Source organism: Mastomys coucha, unplaced genomic scaffold, assembly GCF_008632895.1.
Source record: "Mastomys coucha isolate ucsf_1 unplaced genomic scaffold, UCSF_Mcou_1 pScaffold13, whole genome shotgun sequence".
Classification (NCBI taxonomy): domain Eukaryota; kingdom Metazoa; phylum Chordata; class Mammalia; order Rodentia; family Muridae; genus Mastomys; species Mastomys coucha.
In genome coordinates, this window is record NW_022196895.1 from 37,942,089 (window position 1) to 37,957,739 (window position 15,651).

A 15,651-nucleotide genomic window follows, 5' to 3' on the forward strand; every position below is an offset into this window, starting at 1 on the left:
ATATTAGTTACAGAAACAATTGTGGGCAAGTCAAACCACTTGAAAATGACTTTCAAGGTCTGACTTGGACATGTCATATCTAAAAATTCTGGCCATGTCAGTTTTGGGTGCGTGGTCATTAGTTTGGATCTTTTAAAATTCCATTTTTACAATGGATAATACAATTCCCTCCTGTCAAAGAAAATTCAGTCTAATACATGTGGTCCAAAAGGACATTTATTTGGAATGCCCTGGCTAAGCTGTGTGTGATGGCGCATATATTTAATCCCAGCACTCATCAGGCAGAGGGGGGCAAATTTCTGTGAGTTCGAGGCCAGCCTGGTCTGCAGAATGAATATGATCTTTTTTCTGATGATTTCTTTTTCAAACACACTCTATTGGTTATTTATTGCCGGCGAACAAATTACTCCAACTTTACAGAATAAAGCAACATGTGCCTACTATCTCTCTGACTCTGTGTGCCAAGGGGCTGTGCTCAGATTCTATTATACATCTATGTGATGCCTCCCAAATTGAGGAACATGCCATAAGACACACTCTCCAGTGCTCACTGATGGAGATCTTAGGGTTTATGGACTCCCTTCAGCACAGGCTAGAGAAAGATACACAGTAGTGGAACATTTATAGGTGTTATGCATAAAGCTGTGTGAGGAAAGAAAAATGGACTATCCTCACCACCTGTATTCAACATGCTACTAAAGCCTAGACAGTACTAACATACTACTAAGGTTAGGCAAGAGCAGGCAATAGCGGCAATTCAAGTAGGAAAAGAAGGAAAGAAATGTGCATGTTTGTTAATGGCATCATCTTACCACATAAGGATCCTTAAAAGATTTGCCCCCAAAAGATGTGAGAATAATAATAATAAATTCAGTAAAGTTTTAGGATACAAAATTAAGACACAAATGATAGCATTTCTATATATGGGCAACTAACAACCTAAAACCCTTTAAAGAGAAGAAAATCACACATGGATAAATTTAAGCAAAAAGTTCAAAGATCCTGTGTGTATGTGTGTGTGTGTGTTTATGTGTCTGTCTGTGCTTCTGTGTGTATATCTGTTTGTCTGTCTGTCTACTCCTGTGTGTGTGTGTCTATCTTCATGTCTGTGTTTGTCTATGTATGCTGTGTGTCTTCTGTGTGGGTGTTTCTGTATGTGTGTTCTTGTCTATCTGTGTGTATGTCTATTTGTATATGTCTGCGCATCTGTGTTTCTGTCTGTATGTGTTTATATGTTTCTATCTGTCTGTATGTGTCTGTGCACCTGTTTGTGTGTGTGTGTATGTGTACGGGTGGTGTGATGTTTGTGCAAGTGTGTGTGAAGATGTATGTACATGTGACGTAAGAGATGAACTCCCAATGTTGTTCCCCAAGAGCTGCCTACCTTGTGTTTTGAGACAAAGTCTCCCACTGGCCTGGAGCTTCCTGGGTAGACTTAGGTTGCGTGGCCAGTGAGTCTCAGGGATTTACCTTTCTTTGCCTCCTCAGCACTGGGATTAGACGACCAGGTTTTTAACAGGAGATCTAGGAGGTTGACATTAGACCTTCATGCTGTTGGTGGCAGGCAGGCTCTTTACTAACTAAACAAAGGATTCCTGCGTCTAACACTATAAGAGTGACCAGCAGCACCCCATTCTCCTGCCCTGTCTGAGTTCCTCCATCATAACCAGGCTCCCTCTTCCTGCATCCTTTCTTCCTCACTATGTACCTAAGCCCTTGTTGACTATTCTAAACACATACTTCAGGCCTGAACCACAACCACCCCACACACACACACACACACAGTTTAAGTGGTAAGTGCAGAGATCATAGATGGGACCAGAGTTAGAAACCAGGATCACACTCTGGAGTCAGACAAGCTTCAGATCACATTCCAGTTGCCCTATCTAATTTTGTAACCTTGAAAAAACCATTCTGTCACTTGGGATCTTGGTTTCCCTATGCAAATAAAAGGAGAACCTCTACTCCTATGCCACTGATTGCTCAGAGAAGTGGATAAGGCAATGTACAATAGGCACGGGGCTTGTCATCTACAGCTTTCACACCCACGAGCCGCCTCATTAATACCCTTCTCAGACTCAAGAGTACTGAGCGCTGACACCAGGCTGGGTGCCACCCACACCTGACACCAGCAGCTGTTTAGTCACTGTCTGCCATGCTTTTCACCCTCAGCGGCAAGCCCCCAAACTAAAACTGCACAAGGCACAGTCTCCATCCTGTAAACGTATCTCACTTCAATGTGTCTCCAGCACTCTACCCAATGCCCAACGTACGATGGTCACCGAAGATGCCTATGGGGTTGAAAAAGGTTTCAAATCTAGTACTGTGCACCATCCGTGTTCACATGCGTTGGGAGAGGGACGTGTAATAAGAAGAGAGCATGACAGAGAAGCATGCGATTGGATGCTTTTCACCCTTAAAAACAAAGAGACCGCGTGTTTACGTGTGACCTCTGTGTTCCGACTTAAAACCCCTCACATTTTGCACTTGCGTCTCTAGGAATACATAAAAAAATCCCTCTTTGGCCGATAAACAAACTTGGGCAAAGGGACTTCAGCTGGGTCCCAAAGCAATGGGAGGGTGCACCGCCGCCACCTATGTGCAAGCGCTCCCACTGCAGAGGCAAACCTGGAGCTTGGCAGTCTAAGGAAATCAATAACTCTGACAATCACTCCATCTAACCCAAGAGGAGAGCAGCTTCTGACTGGTGTGTGAAATCCAGCGTGTGGGCCAGAAAGGACCCCAAGTTACAAACTGCACTAGATATCGAAGGGAAAGGAGGAAAAAAAAATGAAATTGAATAAGTCCCGAGAGGCTTAGAAACACAAGTGACCTCGGCCTCGAGCCCCACATCGACAGCCCGACGTTAACTTACAGACATAGAAAGTTTGAGTGTCTAGTTTTGCTTCTAGTGGGAAAAAATAACTATCAGCTCCTGCTGTTACCTCTGCTAAGCAGCGTCAAGGACAAAGTTCAAAAGGGAAAGTACAGTCACCTAAGACCCTGGCACAGGCACGTGGGCAGAAGGCAGTTATGCAGGTAAAGCTCGGAGGTTTAGCAGGAAGGTGGGCTGGCCCTAGAAACATCAGCACGTGGGCAAGAGATAAGAGACACTTAAGCATGGATGCCTTCTAAAACAGAAAAGCTAATTAAACTTAGCCTCTTCAGAAGACAAAGTTAGAGAAGCTAGCGGGGTTAGATATATATATATTCTCTTACTTCCAAACACAACAAAACATAAAGGGTTCCTGGGGTAAAAACATTAGAGTCACTTGGTATTGTTGGTTGTGTTCCAGTGAATATTCATGAGAAGCTAGCAAGGCACCTTGCTGTGCATTCCATTTCCATTTGGTCTATTCATTTGCACAAGCACGTCCCAGGCGCTATCCAAGGTATCACAGGTTATGGAGGAATCAGGATCAAGATTAATAAAGCTGTGGCCGAAGAGATGGTTCAGTGGGTAACAACATTCTCTGTACAAGCTTGAGGATCTGGGTTCAGATACCAGCACCCACACAAAAAGCTGGACACACACACACACACATACACACACACTCACTTACACACACCTGTAACCCAAACTCAATAGGTGGGTGGAAGACAGGAGGATGGCTGGGTCTTACTGACCACCAGGCTAGCTTCAGGTTCAAAGAGAGACAAAGAAAGACATCTAACATCCTCTTCTGGCACACATAGCACACAGGGGTGGGGTGGGAGGTGGAGGGTGAGGAGAGAGAGAGAGAAAGGGAGGTAGGAACGGAATGCTCTCACTCCCCCCTCCCATTAGGGTACAGAGTCTACCATGAGAACATGCTAGAAACAAAAATGCTTAGGGAATATTTTCTCTGAGAAGAGACCTCAGCCCTGATCCCCATGGTCACAGCAGAGAAGGTCATGTTTTATAGCTCTCACTTAATCTCCTAGTCCTGTTTGGTCTGCTTACAAACAAGGCCCTCTTTTTCCAGAGACATTAGAAAAAGAAGAAATAAATGGATAGTCATTTTGCTGACAGAAACAAAAAGAAACAAATGAATGAATGAACAAAGATGATAGATACATAGACATAGATGATAGATACAGAGAAACAGAAATAGATGCATATAGATAGATGATGGATAGATGATAGAAAGATAGATAGATAGACAGACAGACAGACAGACAGACAGACAGACAGACAGACAGATAGATAGATAGATGCAGGCAGTCTTCTCATTGACTAGAACTCTATTTGACATAACACCTGGACAGTGTCACAACCCACTAAACAGAGAGAACAAGGCTGCAAGAAAAAGAACCAGAGGCACACAATCATCTCTACAGTCAGGGACAGACTGGGTTAGAGAACGAATCCTACAAAGATATTCAGAAGCTCCCGCCTCATGGCAGCTCTTCCTGAAGCCATCAGCCAGTTTCAGGACCCTTGTACCGTTCCAATGACCAACCCAAAGTGTGCTATGCCACTGACAACCAACGAATCCTAACATATACAAGCCCCAGGACTTGTGTTGTTGTGTTGTTCCATGTGAAGTTGATTGTCTTGAGATGGTAAGGCCCTTACCACTTCTGCCTGGGGCTTCGGATGGGAGTGAACATTTGCCAATGAAACATGGGATGTGAGTCTAGAGCCTAAATTGTACTATTCCTGTGACAGAATAAATCCACTTACCCACATTTTACACAGTTCCTAGCACAATGCAGGTATTCTCCCATAAGAAGAAAGAAGACAGGTGAGATGGAAGGACTGTATGGGACATCCTTATTTAATCATCTTTCACCAATAAAATGGGGATCAAGATATGATTAACAAGTATTAGCAGGCTCAGACTGAAGACAGGTAAAATACAAAGTCACTGGGGTGAATGGGACAACATAGATTTACCTCAGGTGCAGCAGCTGAAGTCCCTCCCCCAGGATGCAAACAGTCTCCTATCTGTTTTCATACAAACTACCAGAAAGGATTTTTTTTCTGTACAGATATCGATGTGCAGCCAATTTAATAATAAGAAGCTTCAACTCAAATTTTAAATATTATCTCTCCCAAAAGGGATCCCTTCTTTTTGATGAATAGACTTATGTGCAAAACAATTATACTTAATTATTATTATGGCTTTTCTAATATGGGATTTAATAGATGAACAAGGAGTCAACTCAGTCAGCAACACAGTGATAAAATTAATTTTCTCGCCAGGGGCATTATTTTGAGGTAGCAGTTTTGCAGATAGGAGGACAGGGGTGTTATTTTTCCTTTCCTCCTTCTTTTTCTTTTTTTTTCCTTCTTTTTCTTTTTCTTTTTTTTTTTTTTTTAACAAATGCACACATTGTAGTCCATCAGAAAACAAGCACAATAATTTTTCAGTGAGTAAAAGTGACATCAGACCTTGTAGGATTTCAGCTACTCCCTTCCAACCTAGGCTAAACCAGTCTGGATCCAGGACAGAACCCCCTCCACATTAGGAAGAACGCATTACCAAGCTCAACAGCCCTGTGCAGCGCTCCTTTCAGATTGGTTCAGCCTGGGCTCAAAGGAGAAGGGTAAAAACTCTTGACTTAAATAACAATCATTAAGAGAAATTCTGAGGATATGTGTATTCATCAACTCCCCTATTATTATCATATCAGTTCGTAACATACTTCTACTCTGTCTTAGTCAATACCCAACTGAAACCTCCATGCTTTCTTTAAATGAACGTGAGTTCAAAGTTAAAACAAGCTTACCTTCTGGGCTCCTTGCCTTAAGAACGTACTAGCAAAAGTTTCCAGAATACAGTTGAGAAATCCCGCCCCTGTGATTGAAATTCTGCCTGTTTGAATGAACTCTGTCCTGAAAAAAAAAAAAAAAGACATTCAGCTCCATGAATTTTCATCTGTATAATATATGCATATGCATAAAGTAAAATAAAGCAAGCTATGAGCCTAGGAGGGAGACTAGTTAATTAGAGTCAACTAGCGTGGGAGAGGGCAAAGGAACGGTGACTGGCGTAAATACAACACAATCCAGTTTTTCCATGTAATTGTTGAAAAATTCATCTTTCATGTTGCTTTGCATTTGGATATGTCAATTATAGGCACCTTCAGCAGCATAATTACCATTTATAATTAACACAAAATAATATTCATAATAATTGAGTAATTACTTGTTACAATAAAATATTCTATTTGAGGTTGATCTAACTATATACAGTTTATTCTGTATAAACAGCAGTCATTTGAATAAGAGAATATTTGGGTTTCCTTGTTTTCTTTTCACAGTGAGTTTATTTTTATTAATTGATTTAAGTATTATTGCATTATGGTGAGAAAAGATACATAATTTGTTTATCTAAATTTGTTAACATTTAAAAACATATTTTAAGTAAATAGAATTACATCACATTCTTCTTTCCCTTTTGTACCCAACTCTTCCCAGAGACCCCCCTTCGATACCTGCAATACCTTTTTTTATTTTGTCATATTCTTTAAAATTTATAAAATATTGTAACAATAAAAGTGAGTAGTATAAAAGTTGTTTGATATAAAACAATCAATTAAGCTGTCTTATGTAGATGCTTGTCTGCAGCAATAATGAAAATACATACGTTTTTCTCAATATATATTTTAAATAACGCCAAACATATTTGCTGTATATTTTAAAATAATACAGCATTACTAGTTTTTTTTAAATGAACATAGATAAAGTCTTTTTGTTTGTTTATTTGTTTGTTTGTTTTGTTTTTAGTAGAGTTTAAAATCTTGGCTCTTACTGTAGTACAAGCCCAAAATAAGAACAGATTTTAGACATTGGAGTTCATTGTAATAAGACTGTACTTCAAGGCCCCTCATATCACCAAAGGATTTTACCTGCTTAGCAGCTAAGCTGAGAGTTGACAGTTCTGCTGTGCCAAGGATTTGTAGGCACGATTTTTGGATACAGATTTCCTGCTATGGTCAAAGCTATTTGACTGGGGTATTGTCTTCATTCTCAGGCTACAGAGAACAGGTTACATTCATTTAAGAAATGGTATGTGTATTAAGATGGTCTATCTGAAATGGTGTGTGTTTTAAGATGGTCTATTAGTGAAGTCATTCACCAACTGTTTCAATGAACAATGGTTCTGCTTGGAGAGTGGCACAGACATTAGGTGAGGGGAAGAATCTGGTTCATTGGCTGTGATGATTTTGAAAAGCATTCATCTCAGAGAAAGAGCAACTTATAAAGTCCTCTTCTTCAAACTTGATACATTAGTTACAAACATCAAGCAAAGCATTTAGTCTCACTCTTTGTTGTTCTCTTATAAGCCACCTCCCAAGTTAATTGTCTACATTTCTTTTGGCTGTATAAATACTTTTGAAATATGTAAGCTGTTCTGAAAACCATAGTATGGTGTAAAAACATGAAATAAACAATACTACCAATAGAGAGGCTGAGATAGGAGAAGCATGTTTTCAAGACCATTATGTGGTACACAGCAAGACACTATCATGAACAAACAAGCAGAAAGAGTATATAGATTGTACAATATTGAACATATTTCTCCACTTACCAAATTAGAGAGACCATTGGATGACAGTTAACAAATTTCTAATTCCTCATATTTTTGGATTTCAATCAATTAGGATATGTTGATAATATTAATTTTCATATTAAAATATTAAGAAAAAGTAATTGTTACTTCCTATTGTTTTTGTTGTAAGAGGTGGAATCAGGTTTGTGTGGGTTTGTTGAAAGATTACTTTCTTGCTTCTAAGGTGTAGTTTTGCTCTTTATGTTGGTGTTTTCCGTTTATTATCCTTTGTAGGGCTGGATTTGTGGAAAGATATTGTATAAATTTCATTTTGCCATGGAATATGTTGCTTTTTTCATCTATGGTAATTGAGAGTTTTGCTGGGTATAATAGCCTGGGCTGGCATTTGTGTTCTTATAGGGTCTGTATGACATCTGCCCAGGATCTTCTAGCTTTCATAGTCTCTGGTGAGAAGTCTGGTATAATTCTGATAGGTCTGCCTTTATATGTTATTTGACATTTTACTGCTTTTACATTTTTTTTTGTTTGTTTAATGCATTTAGTGTTTTGATTATTATATGATGGGAGGAATTTCTTTTCTGGTCCAGTCTATTTGGAGTTCTGTAGGCTTCTTGTATGCTCATGGGCATCTCTTTCTTTAGGTTAGGGAAGTTTTCTTCTATAATTTTGTTGAAGATATTTACTAGCCCATTACCTTGAGAGTCTTCACTCTCTTCTATACCTATTATCCTTTGGTCTTCTCATTGTGTCCTGGATTTCCTGAATGTTTTGGGAGCTTTTTTTTTTTTTTTTTTTTTTTTTTTTTTTTTTTTTTGGTTTTTCCAGACAGGTTTTCTCTGTATAGCCCTGGCTGTCCTGGAACTCACTCTGTAGACCAGGCTGCCCTCGAACTCAGAAATCCGCCTGCCTCTGTCTCCCAAGTGCTGGGATTAAAGGTGTGCGCCACTACCGCCCAGCTCAGGTTAGGAGCTTTTTGCATTTTGCATTTTCTTTGACTGTTGTGTCAATGTTTTCTATGGTGTTTTCTGCCCCTGAGATTCTCTCTTCTATCTCTTGTATTCTGTTGGTGATGCTTTCATCTATAACTCCTGATTTCTTTCCTAGGTTTTCTTATCTCCAGGGTTGTCTATTTTTCTGATTTCTTTATTGTTTCTATTTCCATTTTTAGATCTTGGATGGTTTTGTTCATTTGCTTCACCTGTTTGATTGTGTTTTCCTGTAGTTCTTTAAGGGATTTTTGTGTTTCCTCTTTAAGGGCTTCACTAGAAGCCTGTTTACCTGTGTTCTCTTGTATTTGTTTGAGGGAGTTATTTACGTCTTTCTTAAAGTCCTATATCATCATCATGATAAGTGATTTTATATCTGAATCTTGCTTTTCCAGTGTGATAGTGTGTCCAGGACTTGCTATGGTGGGAGAATTGAGTTCTGATGATGCCAAGTAACCTTGGTTTGTGTTGTTTATTTTCTTACACTTGCCCCCTGCCATCTGATTATATCTAGTGCTACTTGCCCTTGGTAAATCTTACTGGAGCCTGGTAAATCCTTCCTGTGATCTAGTTTGTGTCAGAACTCCTCAGAGTCAAGCTGTCTCTGTGATCCTGTGATTTTGGGATCCTGTGATCCTGAGCTTGTTAGAGCGCCTTTTCAGTTGAGCTTCCTTTGAGTGTTGTGGGACTGGCTGCAGATTTTGTGCCTAAGGTCTGCTCAGGGCACCAGCCCAGACAGACCAGAAGGAACCAGTGCCACAGAGCTGGCAGAGTTCCTGTGTGCCTGGGTCCTGTTGGTCCCAATTACTCCCAGTGTTGGGACAGATGTTGTGTCCTCCTCACCTCTGATCTTGAGTGTGTTAGAGCACCTGGGAGTGGAGCATCCTTTAGGTATTGTGGGACTGGCTGTGGAATTTGTGCCCAAGGTCTGCTCAGGGCACCGGCCAGCCCAGACAGACTGGAAGGAAGCAGTCAAGAATATTTGTTTCAATATGAACTAACTAGTACCCTCAGAGCTCCAAGGGTCTCAACCACCAACCAAGGACTGCACATGGTGGGTCTGATTGTTCTGGCAGCATGTGTATAGTAGAGGATTGCAAATTTGATCATCAATAGGAGGAGAGGACCTCGGTCCTGTGAAGGTTCTGTGCCCCAGTGTAGGGGAATGCCAGGGCCAATAAATGGGAGAGGGTAGGGTGGCAGGCATGGGGAGGGGGGAGGCAACAGGGGTTTGTTCTTGTTGTTTTTGTTTGTTTGTTTGTTTGTTGGAGGGGAAACTGGGAAAGGAGAAATTTACGTGTAAATAAAGAAGATATCAAAAAAAAAAAAAAAAAGAATATTTGTTTCACCATGCAAAACCCAAAGAGTCAGGAGGCTACCACAATGATGTTTGCTCAACAGATAGTTTTCAGTTGCTTTCCAAACACTTAATTCTCACGCCCATAGATTGGGGCCGTTCTCATCTTTCAACGAAGAAGCTGCTTTTTAGCAGCAGATGGATGCTGTTTGCAAAGAACCTCAACTGACCGAAGTGCAGAGACCAAGTACCTGTGGAGTTCCCTTCTGTAAACGGAGCAGACATGGACCCTCAACAGGTAAGGCTGCCTGCACAAAACCTGCGCAAGACCACACTGGTCAGCATGCCAGCACGGATGTGACACACATCCGTGTGTCACAAGGGCTCACAAGGGTCACCCTCAGTTACCAACTAGAGGCAATCCACAGTTTCTGAGAAGCCCCCAATAGTTTGGCCATGCCTAAGTGGTCAGCCATACACCCATGAACATATGGGCAACAATAACTGGACTCAAGAGAGAAAGAGAGAGGGGGAGGGGCATTTATAATTATAGATGAAGAGAATATGAAATTGAAAGGGAAGGAGGGACTCAAGGACTTGGGAAGGATATAGATATTATTAAAGTGCATTGAAATTCAAAAATCAAAATAAAAATAGTTTTAAAAAATGATCACTCTTTAGAGAGAGGGTACTGTATTTCTCAAGACAGACTCTCACTACATACCTCTGGCAGTCCTGGAACTCTGTAGACCAGGCTGGCCTTGAACTCGAGAGAGTTCAAGAGACCCACCTGCCTCTGCCTGCTACATGCTGGAACTGAAGCAGGGAACCAGCACACCCGGCTGAAACTATCACTCAGTTTGCAGTTGAGGCGACTATAGCTCAGTGTACATAACATCCCATACATTTATTTTCATGGCAATCAGGACCAAGAGCCCCTTTCATTCTGTAACTAACTTAAACTTTCTCCCCGACAATAAATGTAGTTAAAAGCGAAATGCCTCTTAAATTGAATCTTGAGACCAGTTTAGGCTTCCTGACCCTGAATAAAATATCTCCTTCCTATAACCAATTTTCTCATATGTAAATGGGATGCCAGCATTGCCTATTTACAACTGTGATAACAAAAGAGTTTATGCATATAACAGGAATATGAAGAATGAAGGACGTGTGCTAAGCCTTTGCTAAATGCTAGCAACCGTTGCTAAAGAGAGACAGACAAGAAAAGGCTGCAAAGCCAGAAGTCTGCAATAGGTATTGCATCCCTAGTGCAGAAGTGACAGGGAGCAGATATGTTAGCACTTCTATCACCTTAATCACCAAAGTTCTAGTAATATTCATTATCCCCATCTCATAAAACAGAGATCTGGATTATACTTGGGAATGATATAAGATGGAGGAACAGGAAGCCTCCAGTTCTTGTCCTCCCACAAAAACAATGATTTAACAAAAATATACAAACAAAATTACCTTTGTGAGACCTCCTTAAACTAATTAGGAGGTGGAGTACACCCAAGTGAGGGCAGAACAGTCATGCCAAAGCAAGGGAAAAGTGCGCTGCTGTCACTTACTGTAAGAGCAACTTTTCTACCAAAAAAAAAAAAAAAAAAAAAAAAAAAAAAAAAAAAAAATGAACCTGTGATAAAATGCCTGAGGCAAGCAAATGAAGGCAGGAGAGGGTTATAATGTTTATTGACGGAGTCACTTGTGATGATACCAGGTGTCCGGGTGTCATGTAATCCAGGCTGCCCTTAAAGTCTGCATGCCAGGGATTGGCCTTGACATCCTGACCATCCTGTCCCTAGCTGTTACACACATCACCATGCTGGGCTGGGAGGAGAGAGGTGTGTCAGGTCCTGGTTCATCGTGGTGGGGAAAGTCTGGCTGCCTAGCCAGCTCTGGTCCATGTCCTTGGGAAGCTACTTGTCTACATCTCAGTGAATTCACAAACCAAGAGGAAAAAAAAAAAAAAAAACAAGATACTTGGCTGGCTTCTTCTCTTCCCTTTTTTCCTCCAGTCAGGAACTCAGTGCAGGAGTTAGTGCCACCCATTTCTAGTGCAGATTTTCCCCAGTTTAGCTTAATCCAGACTGGAGAAGTTCTTACAGAGACACACTCAACCCTGAACCTCACTATTGCCCTACATAGTCCTTAATCCATCCAAATTAGCCTCCAACCACGGACAGCTCCCTCCCAACCAGCGCAGGAGAGCAGAAAGGGGGAGAAAACAAGAGCCTGTTTCTCCCACAAAAGCAAAAGGAGAGAAGAAATGTTCTTTCAACACAGGCTTCAGCAAGCATTGCCTGGGGACATGACTCAAGGGGGAGGAAGGAAGTAGTGTACTTAGAGGCCTAATGGTCACTGAGGAAAAAGGCTGACACTGCAGGTAGATACAGCCTTAAAGAGCCTGCAGTACCCTAAACAGATAACAGGCAGAAACAAGAGAAAGCTGGCTCCTAGTAACAGAGCCTTCTTCTGCATCTGTGAAATCACATAAAGGCCAAGAGGAGATACTCAGCTTTGAGAGGCCTGCACACTCTCTGGCTTGACTGATTCGTGAGGCTCCTTTGTAAAAAGCCAGCCCATGATAAACGGGAGAGGTGGTTATTGTTTCATAGATCCAAATCTCTCTAAAAAAAAATTCACAGGACTTAAATGGGCACACACACACACACACACACACACACACACACACACACACACCATGAGAAAACGGCCCAGTAGCAGAACCAAATAAATGTCCAGAAACTCACCCTAAAGAAACAGGTACATGAATTACCTGACAATGAACTTGAAATAATTATTTTTAAGATGTTCGATTAGGCAAAAAAAAAAAAAAAAAAAAAAAAAAAAAAAAAAAAAAAAAAAAAAAAAAAAAAAAAATCAAAGAACTAAATGAATTCATGAAAGTGTGAACAAGATGAGAATATCAACAGAGATAAACGACTTAAAGGAGAGAAAGCAACAGTAGCAAGGGACTTGAAAGCAGGCTGTAGAAGACATAAAAATGAAGAGACCTGCTGAGGCCTTTGATGACACACGAATGTTGTCGGGTGGGCCCGGGTTACACTTATGTTTGTTACACACGTGTGGAGTCTTAAAGGAGAAATCATTGAAAATGGGAAAGAGAGATTATAAGCAATACCGGCCCCAAACCACCAGATTTTAAAAGAGAAAATATGTGCCGGGTGGTGGTGGCGCACACCTTTAATCCCAGCACTTGGGGGGCAGAGGCAGGTGGATTTCTGAGTTCAAGGCCAGCCTGGTCTACAGAGTGAGTTCAAGAACAGCCAGGGCTACACAGAGAAACCCTGGAGAAAGGGAGAGAGAGAGAGAGAGAGAGAGAGAGAGAGAGAGAGAGAGAGAGAGAGAGAGAGAGACAGAGACAGAGACAGAGAGACAGAGACAGAGAGACAGAGAGACAGAGAGACAGAGACAGAGAGACAGAGACAGACAGAGAGAGAGAGAATATGAATAAAAATTCAAAATCTCAACAAACTCCAACTAGGAGGTGTCTGAAGAAATTGACATCAGCCGTGTTATCCAGTATGAAAGGCCACAGGGAGAACACTAAAAGCAGCAAGAGAAAAGAAACCTGTCGAATATAGGGGGCTTCTGGGAGGCTGGCAGTGGGTTTTATTTTTTTCCCCCATCAGAAACTTTGCAGGCCAAAGAGAATTGGGTTAATATATTCAGCACACCAACAGGAAAAAAATAAATAAATAAGCCAAGAACTCAGCAAAACTACCTTCCAGGAACAAAAAAGAAATTGAGATTCCTTAGCTACACAAAAGCTGAATGCATGCATCCCCACTAGAGACTTGGGTTATCGTTGACCTGACCTAATTCATTTGTTGAAACCACTGACTTCACAGTTACTATACGCTCTACATTGCATATTGCATATAATCACACACACATAAAATTACCTCAGAGCTATGGAAAGGACTCAGTGGATAAGAGTGACTCCTGGCTAATTCCCACATTTAAAAAACTGGAGGCTGGAGAGATGGCTCAATGGTTAAGAGCAGTGACTACTCTTCCAAACGTCCTGAGTTCAATTCCCCACAACTACATGGTGGCTCACAACCATCTGTATTGGGATCTGATGCCCTCTTCTAGTGTGTCAAAGACAGCTACAGTGTCTTTGCCTGTAACCCCACAGGCTATGGCAAGTGGACACAGAGGGTCAGGGAGACTTGATGGCTGCCAGCCTAGCTCCTGGTTCAGTGAGAGATCCTATCTCAATGAAATTAACCAAGACACCCAATGTCTTCCTCTGGCCTCCATACATACATACACATACATATGCACATACGCATGCACATACACATACACATCACATACATACAACATATACATACATACCACTCAAAAACGATGGCCTTGAATATTGGTTTTATAAAAACAAAACATTCTTTTTTAAAACGCTGGTGATATCAAGAAACACTTTCAGTTTAAGGCACCTGCTAACTGTGCAGCTCACCCTTCACTTCAAGACCTCTTAAGTCACCACTTGGTTTTGCTTTCCCAAACCATACTGAGAACTAGAGACTCTTGCAGGATCTCACTGTTTTAACAAGAAACAAAAAGGGGCAAGTGTCAGCCTCAGCCAATGGAGGCAAAGCTTTCTAAGACAGAAAAGGCATAGGGCCCAGGAGCAATTCTGGATCCTCAGACAATACCTGAGGAGCCACACCCATGGCTTGCCTTCTACTGCTGTAATAAAAACCATTACCAAAAAGCAACTTGGGGAGGAAAAGGTGTGTTTGGCTTTATACTTCCACATCACAGTTCATCACTGAGGAAGTCAGAACAGGAACTCAACCTGGTGGCGGGAACTTGAAGCAGAGACCAAGAAGGAATAATGCTGATAACGGTCTTGCTCAGCTTTCTGTCTTATAGCACCCAGGTCAGGCAGTCCAACATCAACCATCACTCAAGAAGATGCTTCGTATCCTTGCTTACAGTACAGTCTGATGGAGGCATCTTCTCAACTATGGTTCCCTCTTAGATGACTCTACCTTGTGTCAAGGTGACAAAAAAGAAAAAAAACAAAAAACAAAAACCAAAAGAATTAATTGGCACTCGCACACATTATCTAAAAATGCCCATTCATGGCACAGGCTTCATCAATCCTGTTGGAGTCTAAGGAACTGCATGGTTATTCTAAGTAAAAGTGAGAAGGTAGGTAGATGCCACACTGAAAGGAACCTCGGGCTTCGGAGTCAGATGTTATCCCAAGGAAAGAGACTTCCCTGCAGAGCAACTGACACAGACTAACAGCTATTGGAGTGCCAGTGAACTTTGCTGCCACCACTGATGTCTGTAGACAATTCCTTAGGCCCCATTTGCAGGGCAATTCTTACACTCAATGAGTGCAACCACATTTGTTAAATGAACTAGCTAAAAATCTTTGCAAGCCGACTCCTTGGTTCAGAAAATATTTTCTCAATACTCCTTACCTGTTTATATCTTACAAAAAGGAGAAAGGACCCAAATCTCCTGTGCCTATGTCCCTGTGTGTATATACACATGCATCTTCATATATGCTTGTACATACATGTGTGTATACATACATGTACTCAGACACAGAAAAAAATATTCTGAGAAACACTGGACTCAACAAGACATGCTTCTAGCCAATATAGGTAGTATGGGGACCTTGTCTTCCTTATTTTTTTTTCCCAGTGCTAAGTTTTCAGGGCCTTATGCAAGACGACAAATTCTCCATCGCTTAGAATCAGCCCCAGCCCATGAACTCTTCTTCAGATCTAACAGCAGTGCCTGCATTTAGATCAAGCTCATAGAAAAAGCCTACAAATTTAGGCATCCTCCCTCTCACCTCTTTCTTGTTCTTCCTGCT

At 41.3% G+C, this 15,651-nt stretch overlaps 1 protein-coding gene across 1 annotated transcript in view; it reads right to left on the reverse strand.

Annotated features, from left to right (window-relative positions):
• Prelid2 (PRELI domain containing 2) overlaps positions 1 to 15,651 on the reverse strand; it is a 77,550-nt gene that overhangs the window by 31,376 nt on the left and 30,523 nt on the right. The window contains exon 5 of the mRNA XM_031365566.1: positions 5,716 to 5,821. Coding sequence (XP_031221426.1) covers positions 5,716 to 5,821 — 106 coding nt within the window. The remainder of the gene's footprint in view (positions 1 to 5,715; positions 5,822 to 15,651) is intronic.